General features: G+C 41.9%; 1 protein-coding gene across 6 annotated transcripts in view; it reads left to right on the forward strand.

The window, feature by feature from the left end:
* The window catches only part of DAPL1 (death associated protein like 1), a 114,548-nt gene that overhangs the window by 84,881 nt on the left and 7,903 nt on the right, over positions 1-21,764 (forward strand). For 4 of the 6 annotated variants that reach the window (XM_045033852.1, XM_045033847.1, XM_023259348.2 and 1 more), the window contains one exon: positions 3,084-3,363. The exons of the other annotated variants lie outside the window; for them this stretch is intronic. In XM_045033852.1, the coding sequence (XP_044889787.1) occupies positions 3,084-3,200 (117 nt within the window). In that variant the 3' untranslated portion in view covers positions 3,201-3,363. Of the gene's footprint in view, positions 1-3,083; positions 3,364-21,764 lie in introns of those variants that run through there. 6 annotated transcript variants of the gene reach the window in all.

Below are 21,764 nucleotides of genomic sequence, written 5' to 3' on the forward strand. Positions count from 1 at the left end.
CCTATGGTCTTTGCCAGAGTCATTTCCACTTCCTTCTCAATCCTGTCAATTTTTTCCCCCTCAACTTTCCCAGATCAGTTCCCAGATGGCCAACAGGCCCCAGGGACAGTCTCCCATTCATTCTGATCTGCAACAAGCCCCTCCTAAAAAGCAATTGAGCGGAACTTTTAGGATCTATCTCCGTTAAATACTTAGTTAAAATGTAACCCCTAACCCTTGTGCATTACTGGTGGAAACGTTAAATGTTACAGCCACCATAAAAAAACAATATGGCAGTTCCTCAAAAAAATTAAACATAGAATTATCACATGATCCAGCAATCCCACTTGTGGGATATACCCCAAATAATTAAAAGCAGGGATTTGAATAGATGTTTGTACACCAGTGTTTATAGCAGCGTTACTCATGATAGTTAAAAGGTGGAAGCAACCCAAATGTCTATTATCCTATGGGCCTATCCAAATGAAAAGATAAACAAATTGTGGTACATACACAGTCAGTGGGATATTATTCAGTCTTAAAAAGGAAAGGGATTCTGACACATATCACAACAGGAGTAACCCTTGAAGACATTATGCTAAATGAAATAAGCCAGACACAAAAGGACAAATATACTGCCTGAGTCCACTTCTCTGCGACACCTGAAGTAGTCAGAATTCATAGAGACGGAAGGTAGAATGGTGGTTGCTGGAGGCTGGCAGTGGGGAGGAGGGAGTGAGGAGTTATTGTCTAAAGGATACAGAGCTTCAGTTTGATGTGATGAAGAAGTTCTGAAGATGAATGGTAGGGATGGTTGCATAACCATGCAAATGTATCTGATGCCACTGAAGTGTACACTTAAAAATGGCTGAAATAGGGGCGCCTGGGTGGCTCAGTCGGTTAAGCGTCCAACTTCGGCTCAGGTCATGATCTCGCGGTCCGTGAGTTTGAGCCCCGCGTCGGGCTCTGTGCTGACAGCTCAGAGCCTGGAGCCTGTTTCAGATTCTGTGTCTCCTCCCCTGTTCATGCTCTGTCTCTCTCTGTCTCAAAAATAAATAACGTTAAAAAAAAATTAAGAAAAAAAAATGGCTGAAATAGTAAATTTTGTTCTGCGTAGTTTACCACAATTTTTTAAGTGATGAGAAAAAAAAAATGCAACCTCTAAAGTATGGAGATAAGCCTGAAGATGATCAGGTAAAAAGCTAGTGCCACCAGTCCCCTCCTGTCCCACCCCCACAGGGGTCACTCTCATGCCTGCAGAGCAACAGTCAACTCTGGGGCTTCATCTCCTCAGTCTCGACTTGCCATCTTGCCCTGTCTCACCTTGGCTACTTGCCCACATTTCTGTTAGGTAAGAATTAACTTGTTTCCTTTCTCACCCCTTCACCTTATGTTTGACTTTAAGTACCTTGCCAAATTGTTGTCCTACCTGTAATCTCTTGAATGTGGTTGATCTGTTTTAGTCAACACTAAACACACCCAGTACTTCCAGTAGTTATCTGGAAGAAAACTACTAACGTTGGTGGCCTCTTAAGTTTCCTTTTGGTTCTAATGTTGAAAGAAAAACAAAACAAAACACTCTGCCCTGACCACACTATAAAATGCCTGTCATGTGGCCCAATGATAATTGATCTGACAAAAAAAAAAGTCACTGGCTCTTTTTTTTTATTCTAAAGCAACATTTATGACCAATATCTCAATTATGTGTCTTCCTTCCGGCTGGAATGCCAGCAGAGTCCATCCTTGGGTTTAATTATTATATTACTTCTGTCTGCTCATTGTAAAAGGAAAATTTTAGAAAAATACTGATAGGCAAAGTAAAGCAAATGACTGGGAATTGCCCTATAATTCCTCAAAGATAACCATTGTTAACACATCAGTGTATACTTTTCCAGCCTGTTTAATTTTTTAAGACTAAGAAGAAAGGACTTTCTGGAGTCAAGTTTCACAAGAAGGGGAACTCTGTGTGCCCAGAGCTCAGGGATATTTGAGAGGAGATATAAGGCACATATGTTTTCCCTGGCTTAGAAGAGCCCAAACAAACTATAAACAATGTGATGCCTGGGGTCATGCGCAGTTTATCTCCCCCTTTATTTAACTTGAGTGTCAGGGCAAGGGCATCTAAATTCTACAGTGATAAGTTAAATTCCTCATGAGCTGAGGCATCCCTTCCTTGCTGGCTAAGGCAAGCGTCCTTATTAGGTATTTTTCTATTTTATCCATCAGCTTAGACACCAAGAACTGGAATGGACCCAAAAGGTCACTGGGTCAAAATTCTCTTCCTGAGAAAACTATGTCTGAATTGCTCACCGCATTGGGCATCTTTTCCATCTTAAGCTGTCCTTAGTGTAAATTCCCTAAGGTCTCTTGGTTCCATGTGAAATTCCTCTTATTGTCGAAAGTGTCTGTGTCCCCTGAAAGCCACGTAAGCCCTTTTCCTCATAGATGTCTTCCGTGGGATGACTAATGAGAACTTTTGTTACCTGAAGCTGGTAATCACTCTTCAGCTTTCCATTTACCAGGCTGTAGAGATCGGACCATGTGAAATAGCCAATACTGGACCATTTTTACCTACAAATACAGCCATTTCACACGCTTCAACGTACTAACTGACCCTAACTCTTCCTAACTTCTTTCAGAGGCTCCTTATTTCTGCTCTTTTGACAATGGAGGTGTTCCTCCCCTACAGGACCTTCCCCACTGTCCCCATAGCCTCCTTGGAAAATAGTGATCCATATATACATGCTAGTGCCAGAATCCTTGCTAATCTTATAGGAACAATGAGATGTGATCAACCCTTTCTACCTGTACAGATGTCACTTCAAAACATACATATAAATGCACATGTATCTTCTATATGTTATCTTGTGTATACTATTATTTATAATTTTCAAAATCAGGAGCCAGCTAATGAGAGAAAACCCAGGTGAACATATAGACATATGAGCCCACCAGAGCTGGAGGTGGTTTAGGAAAAGAGATACTAAAGAAGTAACCAAAAACTGTGAGGTTCCCCTGACCAAACCGTATTGTTCTCTGCTACTCATACTTCATGACCAAAAAAGGTCCAATACGCTTATTTTTTCTTTCTTTCTCACCTCTAGCTCAGCCATAAATTTCCAGCAGCAGTGCATATGGCACATCAAAAACCCAGACCTGCTCTGGAGAAGGTCACTCCACTGAAAAGGATCCACATTATTCAGCAGCCTCGGAAATGTTAAGCTGGGACGTAAAACACAGCCGTCTGGCCAACTGCCTCAAACATCCGACAGCTTAGCAAAAGGACCAAAACTTTCCATAGGTCTAGTGCACTTGCTTGGTAAATAAAACAGCTTTTGTATCTTCTCTTTTTACTTTAGATAATAAAGCATCCAAAGTTATAAATCCAGTGCCTTCCTGGGCCTCCTTTTGATGCAGGTCAGGAGCCCACTGAAGTTTACACATGTAATTCTGTTGAATGAGTGGAGAATCCAGAATACTTGACTATTCCACTCCACCTCTCAGGATAAGTCTTTCTCTCCTTGATGCTGACCCTGAGCTGTTCCACCCACAGTGAGTTCTTCCTAAAGGACAAATGAGTACAAAGGCTGTATAAAGGCCAATACTCTATGCAAACATGAGGAGTGAGTCTTCTCCATATGTTTATCTTAAGATCCTCAAGTTTTCCTTTGAGGTAAAATGTCATTTCCAGTTCCCCGCATAAATACTTAGTTTGTTTTGAAGGCTTGGTGAGGGAAAATGAAAATTTTAGATTTGTTACAAACATACTCTCCTCTGCAAAGCAATCAAGGGTGGAAGGTAGAATTAGAGTTTCCATTGGAGATTTGCTCAGGGCTTCCCACAAAGTTCATCTGTAGAACCTAGGGGGTCACAACGCTACAGGGCATTGTGGTTGGGGTATAGATGTTGATTTTAATTGGAGGTAGGAGTAGGAGGGAAAGTATTGTCATAGCTAACCCTGCTCTAGCTCTCCTACCCTCCACAGCTCGCTCTCCACCCCCCCCCCTCTCTCTCCCCCACCCCATATACTCACGTGTGAATAGCCAAGGCTGTCTTCAGGTGATAGTAGGGACAACCAGGTTCTTTTTTCACAAAGGTTATCTGTCAGGGGCGCCTGGGTGGCTCAGTCGGTTGAGCGTCCGACTTCAGCTCGGGTCACGATCTCACGGTCTGTGAGTTCGAGCCCCGCGTCAGGCTCTGGGCTGATGGCTCAGAGCCTGGAGCCTGCTTCTGATTCTGTGTCTCCCTCTCTCTCTGTCCCTCCCCCGTTCATGCTCTGTCTCTGTCTGTCTCAAAAATAAATAAAAACGTTAAAAAAAAATTAAAAAAAAAAAGGTTATCTGTCACAGTTCTATTCTGCACCTCTAATTAATAATATTATCTGGGGATGGGGCGCCTGGGTGGCGCAGTCGGTTGAGCGTCCGACTTCAGCCAGGTCACGATCTCGCGGTCCGTGAGTTCGAGCCCCGCGTCGGGCTCTGGGCTGATGGCTCAGAGCCTGGAGCCTGTTTCCGATTCTGTGTCTCCCTCTCTCTCTGCCCCTCCCCCGTTCATGCTCTGTCTCTCTCTGTCCCAAAAATAAATAAACGTTGAAAAAAAAATAATATTATCTGGGGCACCTGGGTGGCTTAGTCAGTTAAGCATCGGACTTTGGCTCAGGTCATGATCTCACCGTACATGAATTCGAGCCCTGCGTTGGGCTCTGTGCTGACAGCTCAGACTCTGTGTCTCCGTCTCTCTCTGTTCCTCCCCCACTTGTGTTCTGTCTCTCTTAAAAATAAATGAACATTAAAAAAATTTTTTTAAATAATAATGCTATCCAACAATCAACACTTGTCTTGACCCAAAAAAGTGGTCAGTACTCGAGTCCATCACATTATAGGTTAATAACCCTTGGGGAGTGACCAGGTGCCATGCCTATCTCTGATTCCTGGAACTCCAAAAGCACTTGGCTGAAACCCAGTGGTCATGCTGATGCATCTCGCCCCCTCCACCGCACTGCTCCCCCCCCCACCCCCAGCATTGTTTGGCTCTTTTTCAGGAACAAGAAAATTGTCTGAGACAATATTGAGACTTCAGCCAATGCCAGTATGAATCAATAAGACAGTCCTAACCACCTCACTTTGGCTTAGCTCAGTTCCTGGTCCTCTGAGACCATTGTCAGAAATTCTCCTTGCTGGAATATTTAAGTGTTATGAGGCGCACTTGTTCTTATAAATGTACAGATGTTCAAGGTCAGCCATGAATCCCCAGAGGGACAGTAGCAAAGTGTAAAGAGGATAGTAGATACCAGCTGGAACACTAGACTAGGAGATTAGGAGACTAGGATTCTACTTCTGACCCTTACTAGTTCTTAAACCTTAAACAAGCCACTTAACGTTTCTGATCCTTGTCAAATGGGTGTAATAACACCTGACCCCCACCCCACCCCCAGTTTAACTTTACCAGTGGCACACACTGGGAAGAAGACAAAATGGGCACTGAGGTTTGTAATAAGCTATTTTAAGAGTAGTGAGAGCAAGGTGGTACCAGGATGACGGTTCTGGAAGCTTCTAGAACTATAGTAGCAGGAGAACTATAAGAAGTGCTATAAAATGAGCCTCGAATAGGAATTAAAGGAAAAGCTGAAGATTTGGGGTCAGATGGAAGCGAGGAGTAAACAGAGGAGGGTGATACGGGAAATGGGAAGCTAAGATGGCAGGACCACTAGACTTGCCTCTCCTGCAGGTGATAGGAGGGCCAACCACCCAAAGGAAGGAAGAAGAGAAGAAGGGTACTAGTCTCTCCTTCTAGATTGGAAGATGTATTGCAAGAGAAGAGACGCTGCTCAAAGGGAGGTTATGCAGTAAGGACCCCAGCAGTAATTTAGGCCCACAATTGCAGTCACTCAAATCACTGAATTATAGAAAGGGGGAAGTTTGATATGAACTTCAGATCTGAAAGGAATTGAAATTATCTCAGAGAATGTGTAATAGGAAAAGGGCCAGTCCAATCAGATTGTTTCGTGGCAATATGGCTGTACATGTTGAAAACCAAAGTGGCTGTTCCCTCCCCCTCCTGAGGAGTAAGCCCTGCATGGATGTGCTGTGGTTCCACTCACTGGAAGCCCCTGTGATATGTTCACAGGCCCAGCAAAAACCATGACAATGGTGGAGGACTGTGTCAGGAGGTACAAGGCTGGGGATTTGCTGGCAAACACTCTTCTTTAGCTCAGTTCAGTTCAGTTCAGCACGCTGTCTGAGGCACTGGGACACAAAGATGAGTACAAAGTGGCCCCTGCCTACCACAAAACCTTAGACCAAAGGGGAACAGGCATGCCAACAGATCAACATGCAGAGCGAGTTTAGAAATGGTTTGGTGAGAATGGGGGGCATGCTGAGGAGGAGGTCTTACACAGTAAAGAAAAAACTGTGTTGGCTAGGGAGATCACTAACCCACATGCAGATCTTGAATAAACAGTCTTTAGTTAAGGTTTCTATTATGGAAATTTTCTTTTTTTTTTATTTTTTTTAACGTTTATTTATTTTTGAGACAGAGAGAGACAGAGCATGAACGGGGGAGGGGCAGAGAGAGAGGGAGACACAGAATCTGAAGCAGGCTTGGAAATTTTCAAACATACACAAGAGTTGTGTGAATATCATACTGAACCCTCAGGTACTCATCACAAAGCTTCAACAATATGGCCAATCTTATTGAATATATAGCATCCAGCCCCCGACTTCTCCTTCTTCCTCTCTCCTTCTGGATTATTTTAGAGCAAATCCCAAGCATAATTTCATCTATAAATACTTCAGCATGCTATCTCCAAAAGATAAACACTCGTGTGTTCTCTCTCTCTCCCCCTCTCTCCCTCTCCCTCTCTCCCTGTAAACAAAATTTTACAAATATTGTGGAGCAAAAGAGAGTGTTATATAAACAATCCAAGAATCTTTCACTATGAAAGAAGACTGGTATTGCCGTGTGAACTACAAGAGCCAGAAACAAGTGCAAACACACACACACACACACACACACACACACACAAACACACACACACCTGAGCCAGTCGTGCCCACAGAAATGACAGCTGTGAAATTTGAGGAGGCAGTGAGAGGCGGAACCTCAGAAAGGGAGGTAGAAAATGAAGGTGGTCTTCAGGTTGAAGAAAAGAAACAGGTAAACATAAAGTTAGTGGGAGTAAACAAAAGGTACAGGAAGAAACCACTGGGGTAAATTAGTTCTTGTTGAGGAAAAGAATATAGAAAACCTTAACAAATAGCTAGTTCTGAGGTTACTCAGAGGACTAATGGGGTGATAGGCTTTCTTTAGATGGAACCCAAGTCCAAGGTGGGTATGGCTGATTTTGGGGTATGTATTACGTTTTCAAGTGCATGTCGGAATGTCAGCTGGAGTCACCGCCCCCTTCAAATACATCAGATGAGCTCAAACCCCAGCCGACCCCTAGTGGATGTTCAAAGCCCTTCCACAATGTCTGTGAATCTCCAGGAATCACCTTTGATTTCCAACGAATTTGGTGTCCCTGAGTCCCACCACCCTGATCTCATTTTGGCCCTTTTCCGTGATTTCCCAAAAGCCTACTCCAGAGGGTAATAAACATATCAAAGATTTAGCAGAGTTTACATCACAGCAACCAGACAACCTGCAGCAGAATATGAGCTATCCCAGGTTTTATGTGTATGTCCTTCCACTACCCATTCCCCTCAACCCAGGATTTTGTTCACTGCTCATCGTAGCCCTGGCAGGCCCCTATTCCTCCCACCGTCTTGCTGATGGCTTCCCCTCTCTCACCCCCATCCTCATTTTTCTGCTCTTCCCCGCCTCCTAATTTCTGTTCAGTTCCACATCAGCAATTAGTATTTCTCGTGTTGTCTTGACCCCTGGAAAACACAACCTCAGGGAGTCCCCTTACCCCCCAAATAATCTCCCTGTTTCCAATAAGTCTGACATCAACTATCAGGATGTCAACATTTTCATCCAAAAATGTTCTGAGTGATTAATTAATTAATTAATTAATTATAAAGGGTGAAGTGACAGAGAACCTGAGCCAAGAAAAATAAGCCAAAAGAAAAAGCAGAGAACTTCCAAAGGAAATGTTGAAGGACTGAAAGACAAGCACATGAAATTAGGGTGAGCAGAGCTCCAAGTAAAAATACATAATACAGATAGAATTTTGAACCTGCTTTTGCATACAGGATTTCATGAAATCTTCGCAAAAATCACAAGGTGATAGCTGTCACTACCCCACTTTGCAGATGACAAACATGAGCCTCAGAGAAGTTAAGAGATTCCCAGGGTGTAATAGTGTAAGTGGAGGAATTTCTCTGGAAATCTCTTAATCCCAAATCTAAAGCTATCCTCCATGACCCCGTGAGATCACAGGCTGGAGCTGAAGCTTAGAGGTCTCCAAACAGAGAGGATCTGGATATAATTCTGCCCTTAAAATAGAGCTGAATTTGAAGACAGAAATCTATGTGAAAGGACTGGTTTGGGACTAATCAAATCCCTCAATAGGGGAAAAGCCATTCGAGTTCTGATTTTCCGGGTTTTGTTTAAAAGACACAAGTTATTCTTTCTTTTCATGTGGTGCCAGAGATTAAAAGTAATTTATTTTTAAAAAATTTTTTTAATCTTTATTTCTGAGAGAGAGAGACAGAGACAGAGTGCGAGCAGGGGAGGGCCAGAGAGAGAGAGAGGGAGAAGTCAAATCCGAAGCAGGCTTCAGGCTCTGAGCTGTCAGCACAGAGCCTGACGCGGGGCTCGAATCCACAAACTGTGAGATCATGATCTGAGCCGAAGTCTGCCGCTTAACTGACTGAGCCACACAGGGGCCCCGAAATTAATTTCTTAAAATATAGGGAATTAGGAAAAGGAGTGAAGAGCCAAAGACATTCTCCCCTTCAAAGATTACAGAATAATGGAACTTTTTTTTCAATGACATAAAGAGAGTTTTCCAAAGGAATATAGGCAAAGGCTTCCAAGAATAAAATAGATATTGCCACAGAAGCATTTAAGGGAGAGCACAGACAGATAAAACCAAGGTGAAGACACCGGGGCTGAAACAGTGAAATCAAAGAACGGATGTAACAGAATGGGGTTGTTAAGAGCAGAATCAGGTCACGCAAGAACAAAAACACTCCCTTCAAAAATCGAAGGTCTGTGAAAAGAGAGAGGATTGTTGCAAGATTAAAACGGGCAGAATCTGGTACCAAAAGAGAGCCTGGAGATAATGGAAGGGTTTAACCAGACATATTAAGTGCAAGGAAAGATTGAGCAATGCACTTGGCCGTGGCTGATGGAAGAAACAAGTGATCCGACAGCAGACATCATGGGTCAAGTGGTTCTAAGTGAGCCAGATCTGGAAGCAAGAGAGCCATGCTGGCCCTGGCAGACATGGTGTCTAGTTCCACCAGGCTTTTAAGAACTGAGCAAACCACTGTTTTCGACGGCAGACACTAAAGAGGAGGGTGCAGTGAGCTGAACAGTGAAATAAGGCGCTCACGATATTTTACAAAGGAAAGAAGGTAGACGTTGAGAATAAGATGCCACTATCTTTACAAGCGTAGAGTGGGAGACTTTCGTAGGAAAGTTTCCACAACATAACGAATACTCAACAAAGTGGAAAATAAAGTCTAGACTGGTATGAAATCACAAAACATGCCAGGGGCTTAGCGGGGATAAACGACAATGGGGAAGAAGTGGGAGAGGAGGGATGGCACCATGGTCACATAAGAAAGTGGTGAACAATGGTCTTTGCTGTTCCTCCACAGACTGGTCACTTCACCTCCCTTCTGGGTAGCCCTGAAGTGCACCAAAGGAAGGAGCTAAGGTAGGACAAGTCAGTCTGTGTTTTCCGAGCAAGGATGAGGGCCCCATACTGACACACCTGATTTCTTTCAAAAACAGCCTGGAATAGTTTTGTGTGAGATCTCCTGGTTTTTATGTAGTAGGTCAATTTTTTGTTATTGTACACTGTGCAAACCAAACCGTTCCAGCCTGTGGGTTGGATTTGGCCCATGGACCATCATTTCACACAAGCTGCATTTTGCTCCTCAGGTTTGCACAGCAATCCTTAGTTCCTGAGGACCTGAGGGGTATAAGAGCAGAGCCTGCAGTGGGGGTGGAGGGAAAGAAGTTAGCAACAAGGAGAATTCAGCTAGAGGTCAGATGTGAAGGTTGAAAGGGAACAGCTGACTTTCGGCCAGAACCCAGCTTTAGTTTCCTCAGACGGTATCAATCTGGAAGCTACTGAAGGCTTATGCCAAGACTGACAAAACAAAATACAAGGTCATAAAAATGAAAAACCAGGGAAATCTGATAATCTTGACAGGATGGACTGATGCAGAGGCTAGGACCAAGAGGGCTTTTACTTCAAGGTTTGGTGGCTGTACAATAGTAACTATCATCTTCTGAGATTTTACTGTGTGCCAAGGGTGTTCTGTTATATCTAACCTCTAATATTTACAACAACCCATTTTACAGATTCCGAATGTATTGTCCAGAGAGGTTAAGCCCCAAACACCCCCAGACCCTTATTCATGCTTTTCTTTTGACATGGTAATTTTTCCCTAGTCTTTTCTGCCAAGATATCCATTACAATATTATTTATTATAGATACCCAAGAAGTAAAAACATGTCCGTACAGAAACATGTATACAAACGTTTATAGCAGCATTATTTGTAATAACAAAAAGTTGAAAACCACCCAAATGTCCATCAACTGATGAATGAGTAAACAAGATATAGTATATCCATACAGTGGGATATTATTTGTCAACATGGATGAATCCCGAAAACATCATAAGTGAAAGAAGCCAATCACAAAGGACCGCATATTGTATAATTCCATTTATATGAAATGTCCAGATTAGGCAAACCTATACACACAGAAAGTAGACTAGGGGTTGCCTAGGGCTGGGGTAAGTGGAGGGATGCAGATATTTGGTGGTGGCAGCTAAAGACTGTGGGGTTTCTTTTTGGAGTGATGAAAATATTCTAAAATTGATTGTACTTATGGTTGCATACCTCTGAAAATACTAAACCCCATTGAGTTATACACTTAAGTAGGTGAATTGTATGATATACACATTACCTCAGAAAATGTTACCAAAAAAAAATAATAAACAACAGAAAACTAGAAATTGAAACATCAGTCATGTGTCATGACACACATAAAGGAGGTGATAAAGGTTGGCACTGTTTTTATATTCTAGCTCCCTCCCAAGGCCCCATCCTAGCTCACTGTCCCCAGTGTTGGGGTCTGGCTTTACCCCCAGCCTCAGACTAGTCAAGGCACCTGAAAAGCTATTCTTGGGGCTTGGACTGGAGCTAGAAGCAGTAACAGGTGTCAGTATCTCATTTATTTCCACAACAGCCCCGTGAGAAGGTATTATTATCATTTCCTTTGGAGGGAAGAGGAAATATTTAGCTAGATTACATCATTTACTGAAGAGCGAAGCCAATGTATTACATAAGTAGGGTATAAACCCAGACACCCAGCCAATGTTTAACTGCAATCTTCCAGAGACCGGGTGGGTCCTAAGAGTAGGACACCACATTCTCATACACTGTTAGTGGGACTGTAAATTGTTGCATACTTTCTGGAAGACAGTTTGGTTGGAGGTATCAAAGGTCAAAAATAGAGACATACTTCTTTGATCCAACAACCCCACTTTTAGAAATGTATTCTGTAAAAACCATAGAACAAGTTAACAGATATATATAAACACAAGGTTTTTCATCAAGGTGTGTACATAACAATAGGCAAAAAAAAAACTTTTTTAAAGAAAAATCCATATTTCCATCCACAAAGGATTGGTTAAATGATGGCGTAAATGCATCCCTCTGCTGCAGTGACCCAGGAATGTCAGGTTTTGTGGATAGGAACTGGGGGGTCCAAAGGTAGTAAGGGAATAGGGGGTAGGAGGAAAGAACCCTCCCCAAAACTAAGTCATAAAACCCAGCATAGACTGGCATGCGTCCCACTCAGGAAGGTCACCTCCTTACCACTATCCACGTCTTCACAAGGATTGTATTAATGAAAGAATCATTCTTCAGTGTTATTTACCTGAAGCATGACGTTTGACATTAATGTTTATGGAATGCTTCCGTAATTAAAAAAACAAAAACAAAAAACAAAAAAAAAACCCACCTAGACCTTGGGTTGCAAAGTACTACCTCTAAGTAGACTGAACTAGCTGTATGAGACTTGAGGTCTTCAACATAGTCCTGGGGGGCAAGGCCAGCCTCCCTTCCTTCTGTAGACCTCTCAGGCTTACCTCTGCATCCATATTTCTTCTTTCTCTGACAGGACCAAACTCAGCAACAAAGTCAGAGACAAAAAAAGGCAAGTCCAGAACCTGATCACATTTATCACTGTTGCAGATGGATGCAAACAAATGAGTTTGAAACAAGTGATATTTATATATTTTTAAATTACTTTTAAACAATGTGTAATTGAGAAATCTTCTTCTAATCCCATTACTGAACTGTAATGGGAGCACGTAGAACTTTTTTATTTAAGACTTGGGGGAAGCTTCAGGCTTTTAGAAATGAATGGCTTGCTATATACCAAAGAGAGGAGGAAACATAAGGTCTGAGACTGACTGATGGACACTGTCTGAAGTGTTTGATGAGCTCCACCGTGATATACTTAGTTTCACTCCTCACCTGTGACAGTAGATTGCCCAATGACCTTTTGGTACAACGTAAAATTTAAGACGAGTCTTAGGTTTAGGAAACATTTGTTTCCCCAAGAAGACTCTCTGGTTCACATGGTATCACTGCCAATGCATGAGCCTGACAACTGTACTGTGGTTATATCCGATACAAACACATGCTGAAATACTTAGAGGTAGAGGATCATGAGCTTAGATGGTTCAAACACTAAATTAGGAGTTCATGGATAGATAGAGTGCACTCATATGGGATAAAATGCTAATAATAGGTTAACCTGGTGAATGGTGCACAGATCTTCTTTGTGCTGTTTTTATTTTTATAGTTTTTTTTAAATTTGATATTATTTCTAAATCAAGTGTTGAAAGTAAAAAAGACTCTAGGCCAGAATCTAAGAATACACTACTGCTTCTGAAATGGTAGCATATCACACTTGGAATATTACTGGCTTACATCTGATATTATTTTATTTGTTTACAATTAGTTTTTACAATTATTTTAAATAGATTATGCATTTATGTGATTGAAAAATCTGAACACTTGGAAAAGGTAGACACTGAGAAATGTCACTCCTGCTGCATCACCGTCCACTTAGCTACCTCTCACACCTGCGGATAATTACATTTCTAAGTTTCTGATTTATCTTTCAGTGATTTTTTTAAAAAATTTTTTAATGTTTCTTTATTTCTAAATTTTTTTTTTCAACGTTTATTTATTTTTGGGACAGAGAGAGACAGAGCATGAACTGGGGAGGGGCAGAGAGAGAGGGAGACACAGAATCGGAAACAGGCTCCAGGCTCCGAGCCATCAGCCCAGAGCCCGACGCGGGGCTCGAACTCACGGACCGCGAGATCGTGACCTGGCTGAAGTCGGACGCTTAACCGACTGCGCCACCCAGGCGCCCCAATGTTTCTTTATTTCTGAGGGGGAGAGAGAGAGACAGAGCTTGAGCTGGGGAGGGACAAAGAGAGGGGGAGACACAGAATCCGAAGCAGGCTCTGGGCTCCGAGTTGTCAGCACAGAGCCCGAGGTGGGGCTTGAACTCAAGAGTTGTGAGAGCATGACCTGAACTGAAGTTGGACGCTTAACTAACTGAGCCACACAAGCGCCCCCTTCCAGTGATTATTTATGCAGATATGAGTATATATTATTCCTCCTTTCCTTACAGAAAATGGGCTGTGCTGTACACACCATTCTGCACTTTGCTTTGGTCACCTAGCAGTATATCATGTAGATCTCCCCATTCTATCACTTTAAGATATGATCTTTATAAAGAAATGGATATAATACCTACTTCCTTTATTTACACAGAATGTATGCCCAACCCTAAAATTTGGCTGTGGGTTAAATTATATGTGCTTTGCATTTATATTTCACAGCTGACTAGAAAAGTCAACTTCTGGGATTGTCAAAGATCAAATTCAAAATACCTAGACATTTTCTTAAATATGCTGACAAGTTTTGAACATCAAGGAACAATAGAATTTTAAATATGTTTCTTGAAAGAACACTGAGAAGATGGGTTGACCACAGAGTTTACTTACATGTGCATTGTTCTTTTTTTAAACGCCTCTCTCTGGGAATTTTCAGACAGTGTTTGTTTTGTGTTTTTGTTTTTTGCTCTACATGGCTATAGCCCAGAACTGTCAGAGGAGATTAAGCTTATAAAAGAGAAGTTTCCAAATTTTTTAAATATTATAAGCAAATGGAATATTTTTTTTCTGTCTACAGTACAATTTAGTTCAGTTCAACAGACACTTACTAGGTCTTGTACAAACCACTGAGCTTTAAAAAATGGATAAGACATTGGTCCTGGCTGCAAGATGCATACAGATAATGCCTCTTTCATGTGGAAGCTGCTGTGCTGTAATATGCACTCACAAAATGCTACAAGAGAACAAAGGAAGGACACTTAGCCCTGCCTCATTAGAGAAAATTAGCAAAGTTACAAAGACAAGTAAATGCTGACCAGAAAAAGAAGGATGGGGGCAGCAGGGGTGCAGGTCATGAAGTTTCATGAAAACATGAAACTACCTAGTATAGATGGGGAAATGGCAAACAGCTCAGTGTCAGTGGAGTTCAAGGTGTTCACGGATGTGACTAAGGGGGAGGGGAGGGCCCTGTATGGTCTGCCACAGAGCTGGGACTTGACTCTGGGCAGCTGTTAAAGGAAGGAGCTTGGGCAGGTTTGCCTTTTAGAAGGCTCATCTTGGCTTTGACATGAAGAATGGATTTGAGGAGGGGATCAATCCATGGGCAAAAGGCTATAGGAATGGAGAAGAGGAGACATATTTGAAAAAACACTGCAGGGCTTGATGACTAAGACTGTGGATGAGAGAAGACCAGGAAGACGCTTGGGTTCTGACTTGTGTGACTCAGGGAGTGGTGGATCCATTAAATGAAACAGGGAAACCTAGGTAGAAGAGGGAGATGATAACTTCTGTTTGGGTCATGTTGAATTTGAGGATAGCAAGCAGACACAGCTATGACTCTGATGATCAGAGGAAAGTTCTAGTATTAGAGATACAGATTTGGGCATTGTATTTATCCTGAGGCTGCTATAACAAATTACCACAAACTTGGTGGCTTAACACAATACAGATTTATTCTCTTACAGTTCTAAGGTCAGAGGTTTAAAATCCATCTCATTGGGCCAAAAGTCAAGGTATCAGTAGGGCTGGTTCCTTCTGGAGGCTCTGGAGGAGAACTTTCCCTACCTTTTCCTGCTTCTAGAAACCAACTACATTCCTTGGCTCACTGCCCTTTGTTCATCTTCAAAGCCAGCATTGTAAAATAATGCTTGCTTCTTCGATAGTCAAGTCTCCCCCTGCCTCCCTTTTATAAGGACACTAGTAATTACATTGGGTCCACCCGGATAATCCAGGATAATGTCCGAATTTTAAGAGCCTTAACTTATTCACATCTGCAAAATCCCTTTTGACAAATAAGGAAACATTCACAGGCTCCAAAGATTAGGACCTGGAGATAATTAGGGGACATCATTCAGCCTACATGTGTGGTTGGCAATACATTAAGTGCGAGTACATACATATAATCAATGGGGTGGACATGTATGGAAAGAAGAACACTGGATCAAGAACAAAGCAGTGGGAACACCAAAGTTAAGGGAGAGAGAATTGGTAGTTGGAACCCAAAGGAGATGGGGAAAAAGTCTGACCAGGAAGGTGAGTACGGGAAAGAGCTGGTGTCATGGAGGCAGAAACTAGTGAGTAACAGGAGGAGCTAGTGGCCAGTAGATGAAGTTGGGAAACCATCTGGAGGTCCCTAGGTGTCCTTTCCACAGCAACATCAGTGGAGTACAAGGGGTAGGATACAGATGGCAGTGGACAGCACTAATGCACAATAAGGAAGCATGGACTACCCTTTCAACAGGTTGACTAAGAAGAAAAGAGATGTGGGGCGCCTGGGTGGCGCAGTCGGTTAAGCATCCGACTTCAGCCAGGTCACAATCTCGCGGTCCGTGAGTTCGAGCCCCGCGTCAGGCTCTGGGCTGATGGCTCAGAGCCTGGAGCCTGTTTCCGATTCTGTGTCTCCCTCTCTCTCTGCCCCTCCCCCATTCATGCTCTGTCTCTCTCTGTCCCAAAAATAAAAATAAAAACATTGAAAAAAAAATTTTTTTTAAATAAAAATTAAAAAAAGAAGAAAAGAGATGTGATGGCAACTAGAAAAAAAATGCACACTCAAGAGAATTTATTTTGTTTTATTTTGCTTTGTTTCTAGGAAAGTATGAGTCCCGAGCATACTTGTAAGCTGAAAAGAAAGAGCCCATAGATTGAGAGATGCCAAAGATGTATGTAGGAGAGAGAATACCTGATAGAACAGGGTACCAAAATAGTCTGATGGATGTGAATTCCAAGAGCACAGATACATAAAATTTGAAATAAGACTATCCTTTGATCCAGCTTCTAGAAATTTATCTTACAGAAAGAAGTCTTACCAAAAAAACTTATAAAAATCCTCAATAAGAGGAAAAAATATACAAGATTACAAGATTCTTTAAAAGCAAAGAGATATGTACAAGCGTGCTCAACATGGAAAATTTGAAACAATTGACATGTCTATCAGCAAAGGATTAATTAAATTCTGGAGTTGAGAGTAGCTTTAAACATGGAAAAATTTCCTCATATATGATATGATCTAGACATCATAAATAAAAGTGTTACAGAATTGATACAAAGCAAACAGCTTCTATAGACCCCATAAACAAAGACTAGAAAAAATATTTCTAGTCTACTTATTATATAAAGAATTCCTTCAAATTCATTTTTTAAAGTGACAACCTAATAGAAAAATGAACAAAAGTTATACTGGCATTTCATAGGAGACAAAAATCAAATAGTTAATAAGTACATATTTTTAATGTTTATTATTTATTTTTCAGAGAGAGAGAGAGAGCAAACTTGGAGGTGGAAGGAAGGGATAGAGAGAGAGAAAGACACAGAATCTGAAGCAGGTTCCAGGCTCCTAGCTGTTAGCTGTCAGCTCAGGTCTTGAGCTCAGGGTCATGAATCTAAGCCCCGCTTTGGGCTCCTCACACAGTGTGGAGCCTACTTAAAAAAATAATAATGATAAAATAAAAATAAAATAATATCTTTGATAGAGAGAATAACAGTGAATTACATTACATAGCAAGTACATGATGTAATATTCTGAAGCCATGAAAAAGAATTAGATCTGGATCTGATAAATTATGTGAAGTAGGGTTATACTATTTAAGTAAACAAACAAACAAATACATACATATATATGTATATAGCTAAATTCTAGGTATAGCAGGATTTCATATTTGGAAACAAAAGTTATTTCTGTTACTAGACAAAATAAGGACTGGTTAACACATCAACATGGATGAATCTCAGATGCATTAGGCTAAGTAAAAGAAGCCACCGTCAAAAGGCTACACACAGTGTAACTCCATTTATATGACCCTCTTGAAAAAGCAAAACGGGGCGCCTGGGTGGCTCAGTCGGTTGAGCGAACGACTTCGGCTCAGGTCACGATCTCGCGGTCCGTGAGTTCGAGCCCCACGTCGGGCTCTGTGCTGACAGCTCAGAGCCTGGAGCCTGTTTCAGATTCTATGTCTCCCTCTCTCTGACCCTCCCCCGTTCACGCTCTGTCTCTCTCTGTCTCAAAAATAAATAAACGTTAAGAAAAAAAAAGAAAAGAAAAAGAAAAACCGTAGGAACAGAAAATGGATCAGTGGTTGCCAGGGCTGGAGGTCAGGAAGGAGGTCACCGTAAGGGACACAAGGGAAGTTTTTTGTGATGAAAATGTTCCATAACTTAGTTGTGGTGTTGGTTCCACAACTACATACATTTATACACTGCACAAGGCAAAGTTTACTCTATGAATTATACTTCAACATATCTGACTTTTTTAAAAGTTTCTAAAGATTCCCAATAAACTGCCAATACTAATTACCCCTGGAAGAATGGGAGACGAGGATCATAGGGCAGAAAGAATCTTTCACTTTTTACACTTCTGTATAATTTGGTTTATTTTTAGTAAGAATACACTACCAATTTTTGAAGAAGTTTGAATAAGTATGACATGCTCAAACAATGGAACATTAAAAAGGTAATGTTTACATGTAACTAACACATAAAGGCATTTACAATCACTGTTAAGTAGAAAAAAAAACAAATTGTATGAAATACGCAATCATAGGGTTGGAAAAATATAATAGAACAATGTGTATACATATATATTTAAGTTTATATGTGGTTGTAACTGTGTATGCAAATCAGAAGGATACCTGTCATATATTTAACAGTAATTTAACAGCATTTACTTTTGGAGAATAGTATCATTGTGGGTTTGTGGAAGGGACTACTTTTATTTTTAACTTTGGTTGAACAGTTAGGAGAATATGTCATTTCTATAATCATAAAAAACATTATGGTTTTTACTTATTTATTTATTTTTGCCTACTTTTTTTTTAATTAGTTTTTTTTAAGTAGGCTCAACTCCCAACACGGGGCTTGAACTCACAACCCCAAGATTAAGAGTTGCATGCTTTAACCAACTGAGTCAGCCAGGCACCCCAACATTATGGTTTTCAAATAGCATAACTGAAGAGGTTGCTTTGACCAAAAGGAAGACTATCCATCCTGAGAGTGGAGGCAAGACCAACATGGATATAGAGAACTTTGTAGGTTGGACAGCAGCTAGAAGAGTCAGTAATTCTGGCCTCAATTTTCTCAACAAAATAGGCCATCTGGTGAGAGTGCAGGAGAGTGGGCTTGGGGGAGAGTAAGGAGTTTAAGGAAGGTACAAAGTTCTGGAATAACTTAAGAGGTACAACAGGAAGGATTGAGGCTGAAAATTGCTACTGAGGGCAGAAGTTACAAATGCCCTCTGGGGCTTGGCCAGGAGGGGAATGTGCAAGGGGCGCTGAACAGGAGCTTCAACAAACTGGGGTGGGCAGCCTTGACCTCTGGGGCAGGCCAGATCCTGGTGACTGCCACAGCCCAAGGTCACCATGACTCCAAGAGAAGGCAGAAATACAGCTTTTTAGATTAAATCATCCAACCGAAAATATCGCCAACTAGTTGAATGTTTTAAATGCTGGCCAGGCCAAAACAAGATCTAATAGCCCTTGGCTGTGGGGGGGCAATGTGTGCATGGTTTTGTGTTTTTTTCCTAATATTACCCAACGTATTTTTTTATTCCCCTATTTCTTTACAGTCTAACCCCTTTTAACTCAATAAAGCTTGTTTCAGCGGGAGGTGAGATACAGTTCAGAACAACAACAAAAAAATCTCTGCTCAGTTGTAATGTTCAGTACCTACCTTTTCAAGGAACCAGCAGAAACAATAGTTTTGAAATTCAAGCTTTCAGAGCCAAGAGCCAAACCCTTTTGAGAGAGAAAAGGGTTTCGGTATTTTAAAAACTTCCTCTCAGATATCTAGAGCAGGAGTCAGGCTTTTACAGAACTGGTGGGAGAAGGAATTCTACAAGATGTAAGAAGAGCTTGCCCTCCAGGAAAGAATTTGATCACTTGGTTGTCAGGAGCACTCAGAGAGGAGAGGAGAGTGACTCCTAAATCCAGATAGGTCTGAAGGGAGGGAGAGGAGGCCGGGGTCACTCATGTCCCGCTTCCTTCTTGAACCCCTGGGAAGAAGCCTCTTCCGAGCCACCACTGGGCAGCTGTATTAGAGTAGCAACTTGAGTAGGACAAGTCTAAACAGACAGAGGGACAGAGCTAGCCTCTCCTTTGACAAGCTTCCCTAAGAGGCTTGGATGGTACCAGAATTTCCCTCAGGCCTCAGAGAAGATGGAGAAATGAGAAGAGAGGTCTGGCCTGCAAGCCGCAGAGTCACCATGGTGAGGGCAGAACCGACCCTGTAGCTAAGGGCTTTGGAGTGAGCAGTCCACGTCACGGCAGGCCCCTGGGAGGTCCGCACGGCCAGTGGGAGCTGAGGTGGGCCGTGACCCCGTCTTATTTGCAACAGGCAATGAGAGTGAGCATCGCAGAAGATTCTGAGGCATGCTAAAATGAGAGCACAATGAACTAGTGAACTGGCTGGGCAGTGGAGGACTAGTGTGCAAAAGGGATAAGAATACTCGTAAAATGATTCCAGTTACCCAATTAGAGGACTAAATCATACTTGAAGCACTGGCAATGCGGGAACACCCAGAAATCAAAAAAAAAGTTTTTTCTAAGAATATTCTTCCCTCACTTCCTCCCTACCCCTTCTCCAAAATAAACAAACCAACGAACACTAATGTAGTCACCACGAGAAACAACTCAGAGTTCCTTTTTGAATTACATCTAGGACAAGGGCACCATCACTTTTTCATTGCCTTGGGCACTAATGTGGCCCTGATTTTCAGGTGAGTACCTGAGAGATCTTACCTGTATGAGCTGAGGCGCGAGAGATACTCACAATGGAAGAACAAAGAGGGGTCAGGGTTAGAGAGGTCTCCCTAGGGTCAAGAGCTGGTGGGTGTCGTCAGAGCCCCTGTGGGCAGCCTTGGGCTGTGGCCATGGAGGTGGATAGCTAAGTGGCGCTAGAGAAGGGGACAGGTTGCTGACAAGGTCACCAGGATAAGGAGGTTGTAGGATGGAGGAATGAGGTGCCAGTCTTCAGTGAAACCCGGAGAACCTCCCAACTGTGAACAGATGCCCGATGCCCTCATTTCCATAACTTCATCTAATGTGGCCCCTAGGCATGTTATATTGAATAATAGGTTTACATGGAATACTAACATAATTACACATTGATTCATAGCATCGATTATTTTTCTCAGGTTTGTCAGACTTTAGCAAAATTAGGATCCATATGTGCAACATTAGCTCTATTGTACTGCTTACTTTTTTTTTTAATTAAACACACATATAAAAGTCTCCTTCTTCTGGAATTTTCGATTGACAAAAGGAAACACAATATCATTTGAAAATTTTGTTTTTAGGCAGTTAAAGGTGGACCTGAGCTACCAGGGCCACCTCTTCTGTGCATTTTCATTTGACATTCACAGTGAGATTGCAGAGGCAATTTTTAATTTCCCTTTTTTTTTTTTTAAGTCTCCAGAGAAAATTACTATCCAGGAATGATAGGGGTTTTTTTAACTTGTTTTCATTTTCCCTGTGCCAGACTAAGCATTCCTGAGAGAAAACAGACCTTCTCAGGGAATCCATACTCAGCACATGGTCTCCAATTCTGAGTGAATAAACATTTTTCCTACCGAAATGAGTAGAACACAGGCTAGAAGGGAATCTAGGTTGACTCCTCGTTGATCTTTAGTTTTACAGCACATTAGGCTGGTCTCTTCTCCTTAATGATTTAAGTATCTGATGCTAAGCTTTCTTATCAAATAAACTCAAAGTCTGGCTTTATTCGATCTTCAGGTTTGTAGCTAAATATTTAACTAGGGTCTGAAGAAAGAGGAAAAAGTCAAGTTGGTTGTTGCAAAAGGTGATCTAATTCCTGCCATTTTAAATGCTCTGCCCTTCCAAGTAAGGGAGGTTCTTTTTGTTTTGCAGCAATGCTCACCTAACTTTCTCCAATGTGTATTTCACCTTGCTACTTGAGGCTTCTGTAAGACCTGAGGCAGCACTAGATCCAGTCTAGGAATCAGTAGGGTGAGGG

The sequence above is a fragment of the Felis catus genome, chromosome C1 (assembly GCF_018350175.1).
Source record: "Felis catus isolate Fca126 chromosome C1, F.catus_Fca126_mat1.0, whole genome shotgun sequence".
NCBI classification, from domain to species: domain Eukaryota; kingdom Metazoa; phylum Chordata; class Mammalia; order Carnivora; family Felidae; genus Felis; species Felis catus.